Raw genomic sequence first — 15,779 nt, forward strand, 5'->3', positions numbered from 1 at the left:
AAAGCACATAAAATTTTCTTATCCATGTGACCATAAGTTTTAAATAGGAAATACCTGAACATATTAATAGGATTTGAAGGGGAATAATATTGTCTATATGTTAAGACAATAGTGATAGTACAAAAATTCATAGGTTCCAGTCTGTAATTCATATATTATGACTTGAATATACATTATAAATTGAATATATAACACATATACCTTTCCATTTGTGGGCATTTGACTGGGACTACCACATTTTACGTATATTTAAAGAAAACAAAATGAGAAAGCTAGAGACAGCTTTAAATTATATGCAATAGACTTAGTGAACATATGACCAAAATAGAATCAGTAATAATAATAGCTTAAATGTTGAGTGTGACCATGATATGGTCTAATTTATGTTGAAGATAGAATATTTATTTAACCCATTTTTAACAAGCATACATAATATCAAATTTCAAAATGCATGTCTTTTTCTTTTGTTGTTTTTTTTTTTGTTTTTTAACTTACTGCTTTGTAAGTTCTCTTTTGTCCAGCGTGTTTCCGAATTTGTTCTCCATTCGGCCCTGTTTCCACATGCATCGAATAGATAATGTCAAAGAAATCTTCAACCACAGCTACCCGCCGCAAAGAAAGCTTCTCATCTACCCCTACGCCATCCTGGAAACAAAACAAAACAAAGCAAAGCACAAATTAATAAACAAATGTATATTTAACACATACAGTTAACACATAAAGTTGATTAAACAAAAACATTTTGATAAACTGAACCAAATCATCTAGATAGGAAACTTCAAAAAATCATGAGCGAATATCTCATTATTATGTACATTATTTACATATAGAACTTTAATAAACATGAATAAAGACATTTAGCATAGTTAATCATGATTATTCATAAACGCCATATTTTAGAGTTTTATAATGACTTATTTGTAGCCATCAGTATAATGTTCTTAAATTATTCTAAAATATAGTTTAAGGCCTAGTAATTTTTTATTACAATAATTTCATTCTAGACATTGATTCATTCAACCAATCAATATTTATTGAGTTGCTGGGTACTGGAAGTGGTTATTAGAGAAATAAAAGAAATAATATGGAATCTCTATCCTTAAATATCATATAATCTAGGAAGGAAAATGCATCTACTATGCTATCAGCATTACAGTATGGGACAGTATGTGTTAAAAGTTAAAAATGTGAGATCTACAGATTATCTAGGTGTGAGCTTTGGATCCTCCACTCAGAAGTTGTGTATTTTTTGCAAATCACTTAGTCACTTAACCTCTCTAAATTTCAGTTTTCTCAAATTTCAGTTTTCTCAACTGGAAAACAGAGATAATAGAGTTTACGTCACAGAATTGTAAGAATTAAATGAAATAACATATGGAATGGATGTAACACAATGGTCGGCATATAGTGAATGGTTGGCATATAAATGGTGACTTTTGTCACTTTGATGATCATGAAAAAATATAAGCAATGTACTAGAGGAGTTCAGAGAATAAAGATGTCATCTCTTGCTGAAGTAACTTCTTGGAAGAAACAGAATTTGACATGGGCACAGAGTTCAGGCAGGGCATAAGCCATGTGGTGGGAAGTGTAGGAAGGAGCCAAAAGTTCCCATGGATAACAGAGAATGAGAAATGTTTGAAATGAGACAGAAAGAAATTCAATCCTACATGAAAGAGTTTCCTACATGCAAACATACACGTGAACGTGTGCACACGCACACACACACACAATGCTCTTATTTGGACCCTGAGGCATAACCAGAAGTGACATGACATAGCCATTAATACTGGTATACAGCACAAGAGGGTGATTAATCTGAGCAAAATCTTTACACCATCAGTGAGTCAACTGGCAAAACCTCTTTGAACAGTAGTCCCAGAAGACTGAGCTAACCGTAAAACAGAAAGCAAGTCACATGGTGCTTTTACTTAGATTGCTTTATTTGTTTGGTTTTTTTTCTGATTTATAATAGGCCTCAGAAGTAGAAGTGTCTAAAGCAGCATATTCAAATCACTATATATGTATATGAGTTGTATGTTAGGCCAAATAGCAAGGTATTTCACCATTGTTAAATCTGAAGTGCTCCCTCACAAATTATCCACGATGCATGTGCTTCCTCATTAGATTTCAGACCTGTCTCACTTCTCTCCTTTAATATCTCGAGGCGTCTCTTCTTGTATACTGGGCCTCACAGATAATCCCTCATTGCCTTGCGAAGCAAGACCAATACGTAGTGAGAGTACAGAGAAGTTGCGTGAAGCATGTCAGTAACTGGCCTGGAAAATTGTTGCAGCTTAGAGGACAGTGCCTGAGAAGCACCATTTCAGAAGCCACCCCCTAACCCCCTGGCCTGCCCCCTACTCCTCAGAGAACATCTACTTTTCCTAAGCTAGAAATCCAAATTCTAGCTCTACCCACCAGCAAAAACACCCATAAAAATTTGCCTTCTTTTCGCCTGATCATAAAATTTGTATAATTTTCTCTCAGTTCCTTTGCTGAATTACCAGAAATATAGTAATTTTGTACAGTTAGTAAACTAGGAATGATGTAGAAATCACAGCCTATTTATTCATTCCTTCAACAAGTACCCCACAAAGACCAAATATTGAAAAGCCCTCTGCTAGCTGCCGAAGTTACCAAGGTGTATGAGACAGACACTCCAGGTCTCTGTGGAGTTCACAGCCTAGTACAGAAAACAAATATCAAACAAATCATTGTGAGAGCTGTATAATTTCCTGTGGCTTATGTAACAAACTACCATAAAATGAGTGGCTTAAGACAAGAGAAATTTATTCTTTTATAGTCCTGGATGCTAGAAGTCCAAAGCCAAAGGTGCCAGCAGAGCTTCATTCCCTCTGGAAATTCAGGGGAATATTAATTCTTTGCCGCTTCCAGCTTCTGGTGGTTGCCAGCATCCCATGGCTTGAGGCCACATCATCACATGGCCTTCTCTTCTTTGGAGTGTCTCTCCTTTGTGGTCTCTCTCATATAAGGACTCATTTTATACGATGGTATTTAGGGACCAACCAGATAATCCAGGGTAATCTCCTCATCTCAAAATCCTTAGCTTAATTACATCTACAAAGACCCTTTTTTTTTCAAGCAAGGTAATATTTACAAATTCCAGGGATTAGGACTTGAAATCTTTAGTAGCCATTATTCAACCAACTACAGGGAGCATGTATTAGAGTACAGAAGGTCCAAGTTGTGCTATGGGAGCATATATTGGAGATGCTTCACCATCATTGATTAACAGTCAATATTCTTTCAAGAAATCACAAATTCAGTGCTAATCAAGATAATATTGAAGTAACATATATTGGAGAAGGGAAATCATCTATTATCTTTCTATCATATGGACCTGTTTTCTTGAAACCATGTTTCAAGCTCAATTCATCCACACTCTTATTAAAACTCAAAAATGCCTTCGGGGCTTGGGCCTACAATGTAAGTGAGCCAAATGTTCATGGTAAGAAAATAAGGAGTAATGAGGTCCTTCAGGAAATGGAAGAAATATATTCAATAAGCTTGGACCTTAGCAATCTCCAGTACCATAAACACAAAGATATTCACATATAGACACATTATAGTAGAAATGTTGAACATCAAAGACAAGGAGAAGATCTTGAAAGCAGCAAGAGATGCAAGACTCATCGCATACAAGGAAACCCTAATAAGACTAAAAGCTGACTTCTCAAAAGAAACATTCCCAGATAAACAAAATGAGAATTCAATGCTTGCAGACATGTCATATAATAAATACCAAGGAAAGTTTTCCAGGGTGAAAGTAAGTGGTAAGTAACATCAGACAGTAATTCAAATCCACATGAAAATACTAAGAGCTCCAGTAAAGTTATGTAAAGGTAAATAAATAAAATATAAATAAATAAATAAGCAAGCCAAAGACAACAAAATTACTTATTTATTCCTTTCTTGACTGATTTAAAAGGCAAAAGCCTAACACAATATGTAAATAATTGTATCACTGGTATATAACATACAGAAATGTAATATATTTGACAACAACAGCATAAAAGAAACAGGAAGAAAGCTATATTGGAGTTTAGAGTAAGAAAATAACACAGAATGCTAACTGAAATTCACAGGTATAAAGGAAGAGAATCAAAAAGGTTAAATAAGAAGGTTAATATTAAAAACTCTATAAATATATACTTCTCTACTTTCTTCTATCAGGTCTTTGAAAGACATAAGATTACATAATGCAATAATTTTAACAATATATTGTTGGGTTTGTAACATATCAAGATATTATATGCATAACAGTCATAGAATAAAAAAAAAATTGAGTTATATAGGAGTAAAGTTTCTATATTAGATTACAATTAAGTCAGTATATATCTGACGCAGATTTTCATAAATTAAAATGTATACTGTAATCCCTAGAGCAACTGAAAAAACTTCAAAACAAGTAATTTAAAATCGTTAAAGGAATTAAGATTTTATAAGGGAAAAGATGTACTTAATAGAAAATTAACCAATAAAAGAAGAATAAAGTTAAAAAGAGACAAGAATATACACATCATAAAGCAAAATCACCAATTATATCAATAATAACATTAAATATGAATGGACTAGGTAACCCAAACAAAAGGCAGAGATCACCACATTGGTTATAAACAAAATACTACTATATGCTATCCAGAGGAGACAAAATTTGGGTCCAAAGACACAAATAGGTTGAGGGTAAAAAGATATATTATGCAATCAAGAATAAAAATAGATAAAAGAGCTGGAACAGCTATACTAGTATTAGAGAACACGTTTCAAATAAATGTTACTAACAATAAAGAGGGATATTTCACAATACAAGGGTCAATTCACTGGGAAGATATAATAATTATAAACATATATGAACCAAATAACAGAACTCTAAGTAACATAAACACACACACACAGACATACATTGATTAAGCAAAAACTGACAGAATTAACAGGAGAAATAGACAATTCACCTATAATAGTTGAAGACTTCAAAACCCCACTTTCAAAACTTGAATAATAAGGAAGAAGATAAACAAGGAAATAGAAGACCTGAACAACACTATAAAAAATAAACCTAATAGACATACATAGAATGCTCTACACAACAGTAACAGAACATTATCTATGATAGCCCATATTCCAGGACATAAAATGGGTCTCAGTAAAATGAGAGGGATTGAAAACACATTTTATATGTTTTCTGATCAAAATGGAATTAATTACAAATCAATGGCAAAAGAAAAAATTATGAAATCTACAAAGATGAAGAAATTAAACACACTTCTAAAAGCAAATGGACTAGAGGAATCAAAATGAAAATTAGAATATACTTTGAAATGAATAGAAACAAAAACACAGAATGCCAAGACCTATACTTAAAGGGAATTTATAACTGTAACTGTCTATTTTTAAAAATAAGAAAGTTCTCAAATCAGATACCTATTTTTCTACCTTAAGTAAGGAGATATTTCAAAAGAGGAGAAATAAATTGAGATTAGAAAACAATGGATGAAATCAGCAAAACCAAAGGGAAAGTTTCTTTTTTTTTGAGGAAGATTAGCCCTGAGTTAACATCTGCTGCCAATCCTCTTCTTTTATGCTGAGGAAGATTGGCCCTGAGCTAACATCTGTGTCCATCTTCCTCTACTTTATATGTGGGACACCTGCCACAGCATGGCTTGATGAGCAGTGCATAGGTCTGCACCCGGGATCCAAACCGGCAAACCCTGGTCTGCCAAAGCAGAACATGTGAACTTATCCGCTCCGCGACACCACTGGGCCAGCCCCCAAAGGGCAGTTTTTGAAAATATTTTTTTTTTAATTAGAAAACTTTAGCTTTACTGGCCAAGATAAAAAAAGAGAGAATATTCAAATTACTAAAATCAGGACTAAAAGAAGAAGTATCACCACTTACTTACAAAATAAAAAAGAATTACAAAAAATACTATAAACAGGAGCCAGATACTTCTATGCATCATCTCACTGGAGGTTCTAGTCAGGGCAATTAACCAAAAAAAAATGAAAGAAAGAAAGAAAAGTCACCTAGATTGGAAAGGAGGAAGTAAAACTATGTCTATTTGCAAATGACATGATCTTGTATACAGAAAATCCTATGGAGTCCACTAAAAAACCATTAGAACTAAAAAATGCATTGAGCAATGTCAAGGTTCAATAGCAAAGACTGGAAGGAACCTGTGTCCATCAATGGATGAATGGATAAAGAAAATATGATAGATAGATATATACATATACACAATGGAACATTAGCCATAAATAAGAAGGAAATCCTGCCATTTGCAACAACATGGATGGACCTTGATGGCATTACACTAAGTGAAATAAGTTAGAGAAAGAAAAATACTGTATGATCTCACTTATATGTGGAATCTAAACAAACAAACAAAAAAACCAAACTCATAGATCCAGAGAACACATTGGTGGTTGTCAGAGGCAGGAGGTAGGGGTGGGTGAAATGGATGAAGGTAGTCAAAAGGTACAAACTTCCAGTCACAAAATAAATATGTCCTGGGGATGTAATATACAGCATCGTTACTATAAATAATAATACTGTATTGTATAATTGAAAGTTGATGAGAGAATAGATCTTAAAAGATTTTATCACAAGAAAAAAAATTTGTAATCAGGTGTGGTGATGGATAACTAAACTTCTTGTGGTGATCATTTTGCAATGTTTACATATAGTGATCATTGTGTTGTACGCCTGAAACAACAAAAATAATGGTAAAGATTTTGAATAGACATTTCACCACAGAAGATGTTCAAATGGCAAATAAGCACAAGAAAAGATGATCAACATCATTAGTAATCAGGGGAATGTAAATCAAAGCTTCACTGAAATACTACTTTACATTCACTAGGATTGCCATAATCAAAAATAAAAAGTATAGGTCAAAATATAGAGAAATTAGAACACTAATGCATTGCTGTATTGCAGGAATGCAACATGACACAGTGGCTTTGGAAACAGTTTGACAGTAACTTGAAATTAATCATAAATTTACTAGATGACTTAGCAAGCCCACAACTATGTATATATTCAAGAGAAATGAAAATAAACATTCACACAAAATGAATTGTACAAAATATAGCAGCGCATTCATAACAGCCAAAAAGGTGGAAACAATTCAGATGTCCCTGAACTGATGAATATATAAACAAAATGTCATATAACCATAAAAAAGAATATCGTTCTGTCATAAATGGGGTGAAGTATTTATTCATGCTATGCCATGAATGAGTCTTGAAGACATTAAACTAAGTGAAAGAATCCATACACACAAAAAACACGTATTGGATGATTCCTTTTATATGAAATATCCAGAGAAAGCAAATTTACATAGATGCAAAGTAGACTATTGGTTGCTCTAGCACTAGTGAGGAGGGTTGAATGGAAATTGACTGCTAATGAATATAAGTGTCTTTCAGAAAGGACAACAGCATTCTAAAGTTAGATGATGATGATGGTTTTACAGCCTGTAAATATATTAAAATCATTGAACTGTACACTTTAAATGAACGAATTATGTTGTTTGCATTATACCTTAACAAAGCTGTTAAAATATGTGGTTTCCAATAGTTTTGGAATTTGAGCTCAAAGATGCAAAAACAGAAAAAGAAGAGCTCATACAATACAAATTCAAACAGTCCACAACCCATGGACGTAGAGTGGAAATGGAAGTGACTCAATCACCAAGGCTTACAGTGGTGTACTGGTAAATGTTTAACAATTGTCTCTCGAAAAAATACATAAGTACATCAGGTTTTTATGAATTTTAATGATATAAAGGTGTGCAGCATACAATTTATGAATAATAATAAAATATATAATTTTTATGGTAAATTCCATATAGATAACTAATTCTCATGAAATGCTTTCACTGACTTTTGCAGATCTCTTTTTCAACATAACAGCTTATGGTCTCAATTGAGCTATGATGTGTCAACTGGAATTTCATTGCAGACTCCTTTCCCAATAACTTTGTTTTGTAATTTAACTAGGTATGTGATCTACTGTTGTACTATTTTCCCTTGTATAAATTTTATTCATTAAATCAAAACTTCTTTCAGCTTCAGCACTATGACAAAAATCCAGTCCTAATTTGTGGAATTTTTTGATTTCTGTTGTAGAAGTACTTCTACCATGACATACTTCAAGACACCAATGTGAAGTCACTGAACCCAGAGTTGGGAAGAGATAATAGTGCACTGTGATATGGTATTTTGACTGTATTGTTATTATAGACAGAATAACTACCTCAAGAGTATGGATAATAGGACATTGTAGTAAAATAATTAGTCAGTGATAAGTTTTGAGTATTTATCACCTCTTAATATAAATTATTTAATGTCTATATCATTTAATTTTTAATAATAGCTGTGTTTCACAAATGGTTTGTAAAATTCCTAAAAATTTAACAATTAGCTCTCATGAGCTAGTTCAAGCAAGCTCCAGGATACTATTGTTTTCACGTCACTCAAGATGAATGAATGACATATTTGATGGATCAAGTGAATATTTTATAGTAGTTCCTGTGTTCAACCATTGACATAAAAAGCCTTAGATAACAAGAACTCAAAAAACTAACCGATCTAACACGACACTTTAGGGTGCTATAAAATTATATGGCTACTATTGGAAAAACTTTATATTAAAAGTTAAAAGTTTTGCTAATAGGATAGCAAAACTAATAAAATTTATAAATTAAGTATATGATGGCAAGTATGTGCTCAAAAGAATTGCTTTATTTAATGCCCTTATTATATTATATTAATACAAAAAATATTGAAGAAAAACAAAAGTTTAGCTCAAAAAACGAGTCACCCTTAACTTCCTGCTAGCTTACCAATTATCAGTTGGTGAGATGATACACACAAACACAAAAACATAAGGTAAATATGTGAAATTGATAAATGAGACACAAAGTTTAGAGATACTAACATTATTATAACGAAATCAAAATGTCATTCATATTAGAAGACTATCATGAAGTTTTATATGTCTCCTCTTGGTCTTACTGGATCTATTTGGAAGATACTATTCCTAACTTTCTAATTCAACTTCTTTTGAAATCCCTTATTTCCAACTACATTATGAAGCCAGCCAAGAAGAACCGATAAAAACAGAACCATTACAGGGTAGATATTTCTCCTGCAATCCATCTTGACTCCCGTTCCCCACAGGAGATGGTTTCTGCTTGGGACGTAATATGGTAAGATATGGATAGACATCGACACCAGTGCGTCACTCAAGCACATTCAGATCAAAACAGGATAGTTTGTGAGAATTTTCCGCCAATTAAAAAAAATTGAAAGTCAAATTTTTGATATATCAAATATAAGATCTACTGAAATAATTTTTATTTAAATTATAAGAGAGAGTTCAAACTAAGGCCAATATCACATATTTACTGTCTAGGAATCAATGAATAAAAATAGTTATCACCTTGACTTCCTCAGCCTAACTGTTATCAGATATCTTTACTGGCAAACTATCCTGTTTTGAAGTGCTACCTAAACTAAAAAGTACTCTTACTCCTATTCTATTCAGTTGACTCCATATGCTCACTTTCCTTTGGCAAATCAATTGTCCCATGCTGAGACACAGCAACGAGGGATGAAAGAGGAGGAAGATTCAGTCTGTGAAGACTGAACGGTATCCAAAACATAGCTTACTGAAACTACCTAAGGTCACCCAGATGTCATGGAATATAGTTCTGCAAGAGAGACGCAATCAGGGAGCCCGAGAGTGGGGCAGGACGAGGAGATGTAGATGTTGGCAAGGTTTACTATGTGCAAGATACTGTGACAGATTATTTTAGCTAATTTAAAAGAAAATACTTTTAATATATGTTTCCCTTTCTGAAGGAGCTTGCAGTCTACCACTGGAAGCTTTATTGGTATGCCAAAAGAGACTGTAATAAGTAGAGTATGATAAACCCAATAGGTTCCAGGACTGGTTCTCACCTTGGCTGTACATTGGAATCACCTGGCTAAACTTAAATTTCTGATCCCTGGGTTCTTCCCCTAGAGAACGTGATTTAATAGGTCAGAGGTGCACCTGGGCATGGGGTTTTTTAAAATAGCGTCCTCAGTGATTGTAACATGCAGCCAAGTTTGAGAAATCAGGAGAGGAGTTAGTTACAGATGAGAACAATACAGAAGGATGGGGTAGACCGAATACAGTCATGGATAACAGATTCAGTAGTAATGTATTATTTTACATGCAATGGAAAAACACCCAAGGGTTTCTTAACATGAGAATACCAAAATCAGATCATGGGTTAAAACAACTACTATAACAGTAAAATGTAAAGTGTATCCAGATCGAACAAGGGAGGTAGTGAAAGAGGGGTGAGGGAGGGACAGTCGAGAGAAAATTTGGGAAGGTAAAATCCAGCCATTGTTGCTAACTGTTTAAAAGTGAGGGTGAGTTAAAGAAATCAATTTATGGGTTTAAGAGGCAGAGAAATGAATGAAACCAAAAAAAGAGGGGAAAGTGAAGAGTAAAATGAAAGAGAGAGGTTGGTAGACGAAAGAGAAGCTATGGGACTGAAAGAGGAGGAAATGAGCAGCAGCAACAGCTGCTCCCGTGCCCTGCGCCCAGGCAGTCCCTGCTAATGTGGTGCAGGCGTGCCCCTTTACCGCTTTTGGGGGGTAGACACTGTTACTATTCCCCGTTACACACAGGAATCTCTGCACAGAGAAGAGAAGTAACTTTCTCAGATCACTAGGCTGCGCTAGGATACAAACCCAGGGCTCTAGAGCTGAAGCAGTTACCCCTATGAAGAGGAAAGAGGCATGAAAATATGCATTTCCGCTCTGATTCAAGCAGAATGTGCTAATTTTCAAAGTGGTCATCTGCAGCCCTGAACTTTCTTTTCAACCTCAGGGAAGTTCCTGCCATTTAGCTCTCAGGGCTTCACTGCACTCATATGTTTAAAATAAACGACAACAACAAAACATCTGGTAAAGTAAATAATTTGTAAGAAAGCTTCAGCTAAAAAAATCGTTGATTTTATGTATTGATTATTGAAGAAATTCACCCTAATTATCTATAAAATAGTATGTTTATAAACCAAATTAAGAACTTTTAAACTGCAGCATTCTTTAACACCTTCTAAAGCATGAGTTACTGACTGTATTTTTAAAAAGGAAAACAACAAGATAACTTGCAGAATTTTAAATGAACAATATTTCTGGGAAAAGAAAAAATAGTACAAAGTAAAAGTAGCATAAAGAGGAAAATGAAGTATTTCAACCTAAAATACTTCAACTTAAAAAAGGATGGTTTTGTGAAAGGCAAACCTATACAAAATTTATTAATTTTGTACCAGCAATTCGTTTGCAAAAACAGAGAAAATTTAACTCCGCTTCTTTCCAAAATTGATGAGTTACCCAAGAAAACAGTATTGAATTCCAATTTATGTTTCTTCAATGAGAAGATAATTACAATTATTTATGGAGAATATTCATCCTTTCTTCAGCACAAACAAAAGTCCAAGTTACTAGGAAGCCAGCCCCAGTCAGCACAAAGAAGTCTGGAAAAACACTGCTTTGCCATATGTTCAGATGCTGGCAAAATGAGCTTCACTTGTCACATAGGGTCTTACAGGAGTGACTTTCCACCGCTTCCCTGATGCGTGCTGTTGCTGCCATTGAACTACAAGTCACTTTCGATTCTGAGGTACTGATTAACCAGTAATTATTTAGGCTGCATGATTCCTTGCTTTTCCATTATTTCAGTGCACTAACATCTATTAACAGTTTATGCAGTAACCAAGAAAAAGGTAAAAACTAAATTTCTCTCCTTGAAAACTGACTTGTTTAATATAGATTTATATAAATGTATCTGAAGATTTCATTATTTGAGCTATCTCTTTGGCCATAACTGTGGATCATTCAGTATTTGGCTGTGATTGAAAAGTACAACTACCTCTTCTCGTATTTCCCCTTAACTAACAGACACAATCATTACCTAAGAGGGGTAAAGGCCTTTCTGTGCCATTAGTACTAAGAACCAGAGCAAGGCAAATAAAAATGTGCTTTAGAGATGCTAATATTCATTGCAAACGATAAAAAAAATTAATAGGTTAAAAGATGTGTGGTGTCCATGGCCAATAGCCTATAACGCGTGAGTATATTTGGAATATACTAACAGGATAAAAAAATAATTTGAAGGCTTTAGAGTAAAGAAGGGAATTTTGTGAGTCATAATCCCAGAAAAAAAGAAAGGCTTTCTTTTAGGAAAACTCTGAGATTAGGAACTAAGTTAGGCAGATATGGCCACAAGTGGTAATTTTTGACCTAATTACAAGGCAAGGAATTAAAGCCTAGAAGGATTCTTCACTTCTACACTGATCAGAAGAGCTACAATAGTTTCACTGGGACGTAAACGTGAAGATTTAGCTAGTGAGATGTGTAAGTGAGATCTTTGCCAAAACTATCACACTTCCCCAAGAAATCAAACACATTCTATGCCCTGTGTTGTTGTCGTTATTATTAGCATTATTATTATGGTAATGGTATTGTCACCTAGATTTGCAATCTAAAATTCTGAATCATTCTCTTATCCAGTAGTCAAATAATTCTACCTCTGGACTGTCTCTCCAAACCACTCCCTCGCTCCTTTTCTACTGGGCTCCTGATCTGCTAGCTAGCCCAGGAAATTACTTTTAGAGCCTAGACCAGGAATTGCAAATAGGTTTCATTACACGTGCCAAATGTATCTTTGGTAGTGGCTATCCAGTATGTAAAGCTTTGTTTCGCCTATGTGGTAAGAGTACTTTCACAGGTTAACATTGTCTACTATGGGCTCAAAAATATAAGGTGGCACACGTATTGAGTTTCTGCCAACATTGCCTTAGACTACGGAAATAGCATTCTCTTTATCACTTTACCATTAATTTCTCCCTATTCGAATCTGTCCTCAATTTTACAAAATAGCCTTCCTTAAAAAATTATAACTACATCAGCTTATGATTTATAAATTTCTACTAGACTCTTATACCTAGAAGATAAAATTCAAACTCCTTAATTTATTATACATTTAAATGTTCTTAATATGGCTCCAATTTACTTACCACAACTTACTTTATCATTCACCATTCCAACATTCTAATCACAATGGACTTCTCAATTTTTCCCAAAAATTTCATAAAACTCATGACTTCAGAACCAGCCTGGTGGCGCAGTGGTTAAGTTCGCACGTTCCGCTTCGGCGGCCCAGGGTTCACCAGTTTGGATCCCGGGTGCAGACATGGCACCACTTCGCAAAAGCCATGCTGTGGTAGGCGTCCCACATATAAAATAGAGGAAGATGGGCATGGATGGCTCAGGGCCAGCCTTCATCAGCAAAAAGAGGAGGATTGGCAGATGTTAGCTCAGGGCTAATCTTCCTCAAAAAAAAAAAGAAAAAAAAACCCTCATGACGTCCATTAGGATCTAAGCTTTCTGAAGACAAAGATGGTGTTTGTCTTTTTCTCTGCTATATCACAAGGACCTAGAATTGTACCAAGCAGAGAACAAATGGACTGTAATTTTTAATCAGATAAATGAATAAATTCAGGAATTAATAAATGTTCTTTTTCTCCCTAGAATATCTTTCTCCAACTGGCAAATTCCTATTTGCCCTTCAAAACCCATCTTATATGTCCAGTATTCCATGAAGCTTTCCCTGACTCCTTAAAGCTAAGTTACTCACTTAGTCCTCTGTGCTTCTACCTCGCTTTGTTCATTCCCATTTTTAGCATGTAATATGCTATTTTGTTTTTTTAATTTTTTAATTTGTCTAATTTATGTACAATGAAATGCTTAGATCTTAAGTATACTGTTCACTCAGTCTAGGTAAATGCATTAAACAAACATTTCCATCACCCTCGATAGTTGTTTCATGCTCCTTCTTAGTCAACTCTTTCAAAGCAATGACTGATGATTTCAACCACCAGAGGTTAGAATTTCCCTGTTCCAAACGCTTATATAAATGGGATTATAGAGTACGTACTTGTGTACTTGTCTATATCTCACTTCTTTCATTTAACATAATAATCTAGAGATTTTCTCATGTTTTTGTGTCCATCAGGAGTCCATTCTTTTTATTTCCTAATAATATTCCATTGTGTGGCTAAGCCGCAATTTGTCCATTTTCCAGTTGATGGGCATATACGTTGATTCCAGTTTAGTGATAGTATTATGAACAAAGCTACTATGTTGTATTTTAAATTATCTCTCCACTATAAGATCCTTACTCTGCACAATGAGCTTATCAAGAGAAGATGCTTGGTGATAATTACTTTGAAATTTTAATACCTAGAGTGGTCCTTGTATATAGTATTTAATTAGTAAATGTCCAATTAGAGTATAATTTGTATCTTATAACCTGGATAATTTGTAGAATTTCTTTGCCAAACATTTGGCACATGCTTTAGGTATTGGGAAGTGATACCATACTCTACCATTGACTTCCTAAGTTTCCTCGGGCAATTCTCCTACATTTCTCTGGGCCTCGGTTCCCCATCTGAAACATGAAGATAATTACAGTACTTATCTTTCTGGCTTGATTTGACAATTACTTGAACTTTGAATGAAATTTAATAAGCACTCAACAAAGGTTAGTGTTACTTTATTATAGACAATGTGTGGCCTTCAAATATCTGACTAAGCCTTTTACATAAAGGGACAGAGTCTGGAGGATAGTTCCTTAAAAAAATGTGGGAAAAAGTGGGAAAGAAGAGTCAACACGATATTAGAAGAGAAGAACAAAGTTGAAGGACTGACACTCTCTGACTTCAAGACTTACTATAAAGTTACAGTAATCTAAACAGTGTCATATTGGTGAAAGAATAAACAAATAGATCAATAGCACAGAATATAAAGTGCAGAAATAGACCCACATAAATATAGTCAAACTAATCTTTGACAAAGGAGCAAAGACAATACAATGGAGAAAAGATAGTCTTTTCAACAAATAGCGCTGGAATAACTGGACATTTGTATGCAAAAAAAAAAAAATTGATTCTAGACACAGACCTTACACTCTTCACAAAATTTAACTCAAAATGGATCATAAACCTAAGTGTAAAACTCAAAACTATAAAAACTCCTAGAAGATAATATGGGAAAATAATCTAGATGACTTTAGGCATGACAATGATTTTTTGGTACAATACCACGCATATGAAAAGATGTTCCACATCAGACACCATCAGAAAAACACAAATTAAAACAAGGAGATACCACTACCCACCCATTAGAATGGCCAAAATCCAGAACACTGACAACACTAAATGCTGACAAGGATGTGGAGCAACAGGAGCTTGCATTCATTGCTGGCGGGAATACAAAATGGTACAGCTGCTTTGGAAGACAGTCTGGCAGGTTCTTCCAAACTAAACATGCTCTTGCCATATTATCCAGCAATTGTGCTCCTTGGTACTGACTAAAAAAAGTTGAAAACTTATGTCCACAAAAAAACTTGCACATGGATGTTTAGAACAGTTTTATTCATAATTGCCAAAACTTGGAAGCAATCCTTCAGTAGGTAAACAGATAATAAATTGTAATACACCCAGTGCTAAAATTAATGATCTATCAAACCATAAAAAAGACATGGAGGAACCTAAATGCATATTACTAAGTGAAACAAGCCAATCTGAAAAGGTCACACACTGTATGACTCCAACTATATGACATCCTGGAAAAGGCAAAACTACAGAGAGAATGAAAGGATCAGTGGTTGCCATTGGGTTGGGGGGAAG

At 34.4% G+C, this 15,779-nt stretch overlaps 1 protein-coding gene across 9 annotated transcripts in view; it reads right to left on the minus strand.

The window, feature by feature from the left end:
- The window catches only part of NOL4 (nucleolar protein 4), a 364,258-nt gene that overhangs the window by 277,144 nt on the left and 71,335 nt on the right, over positions 1-15,779 (minus strand). For 8 of the 9 annotated variants that reach the window (XM_023647625.2, XM_023647624.2, XM_070275624.1 and 5 more), the window contains one exon: positions 496-645. In XM_023647625.2, coding sequence (XP_023503393.2) covers positions 496-645 — 150 coding nt within the window. Of the gene's footprint in view, positions 1-495; positions 646-15,779 lie in introns of those variants that run through there. The other variant, XM_014727782.3, reaches the window with a different exon arrangement.

Source organism: Equus caballus, chromosome 8, assembly GCF_041296265.1.
Source record: "Equus caballus isolate H_3958 breed thoroughbred chromosome 8, TB-T2T, whole genome shotgun sequence".
NCBI lineage: Eukaryota > Metazoa > Chordata > Mammalia > Perissodactyla > Equidae > Equus > Equus caballus.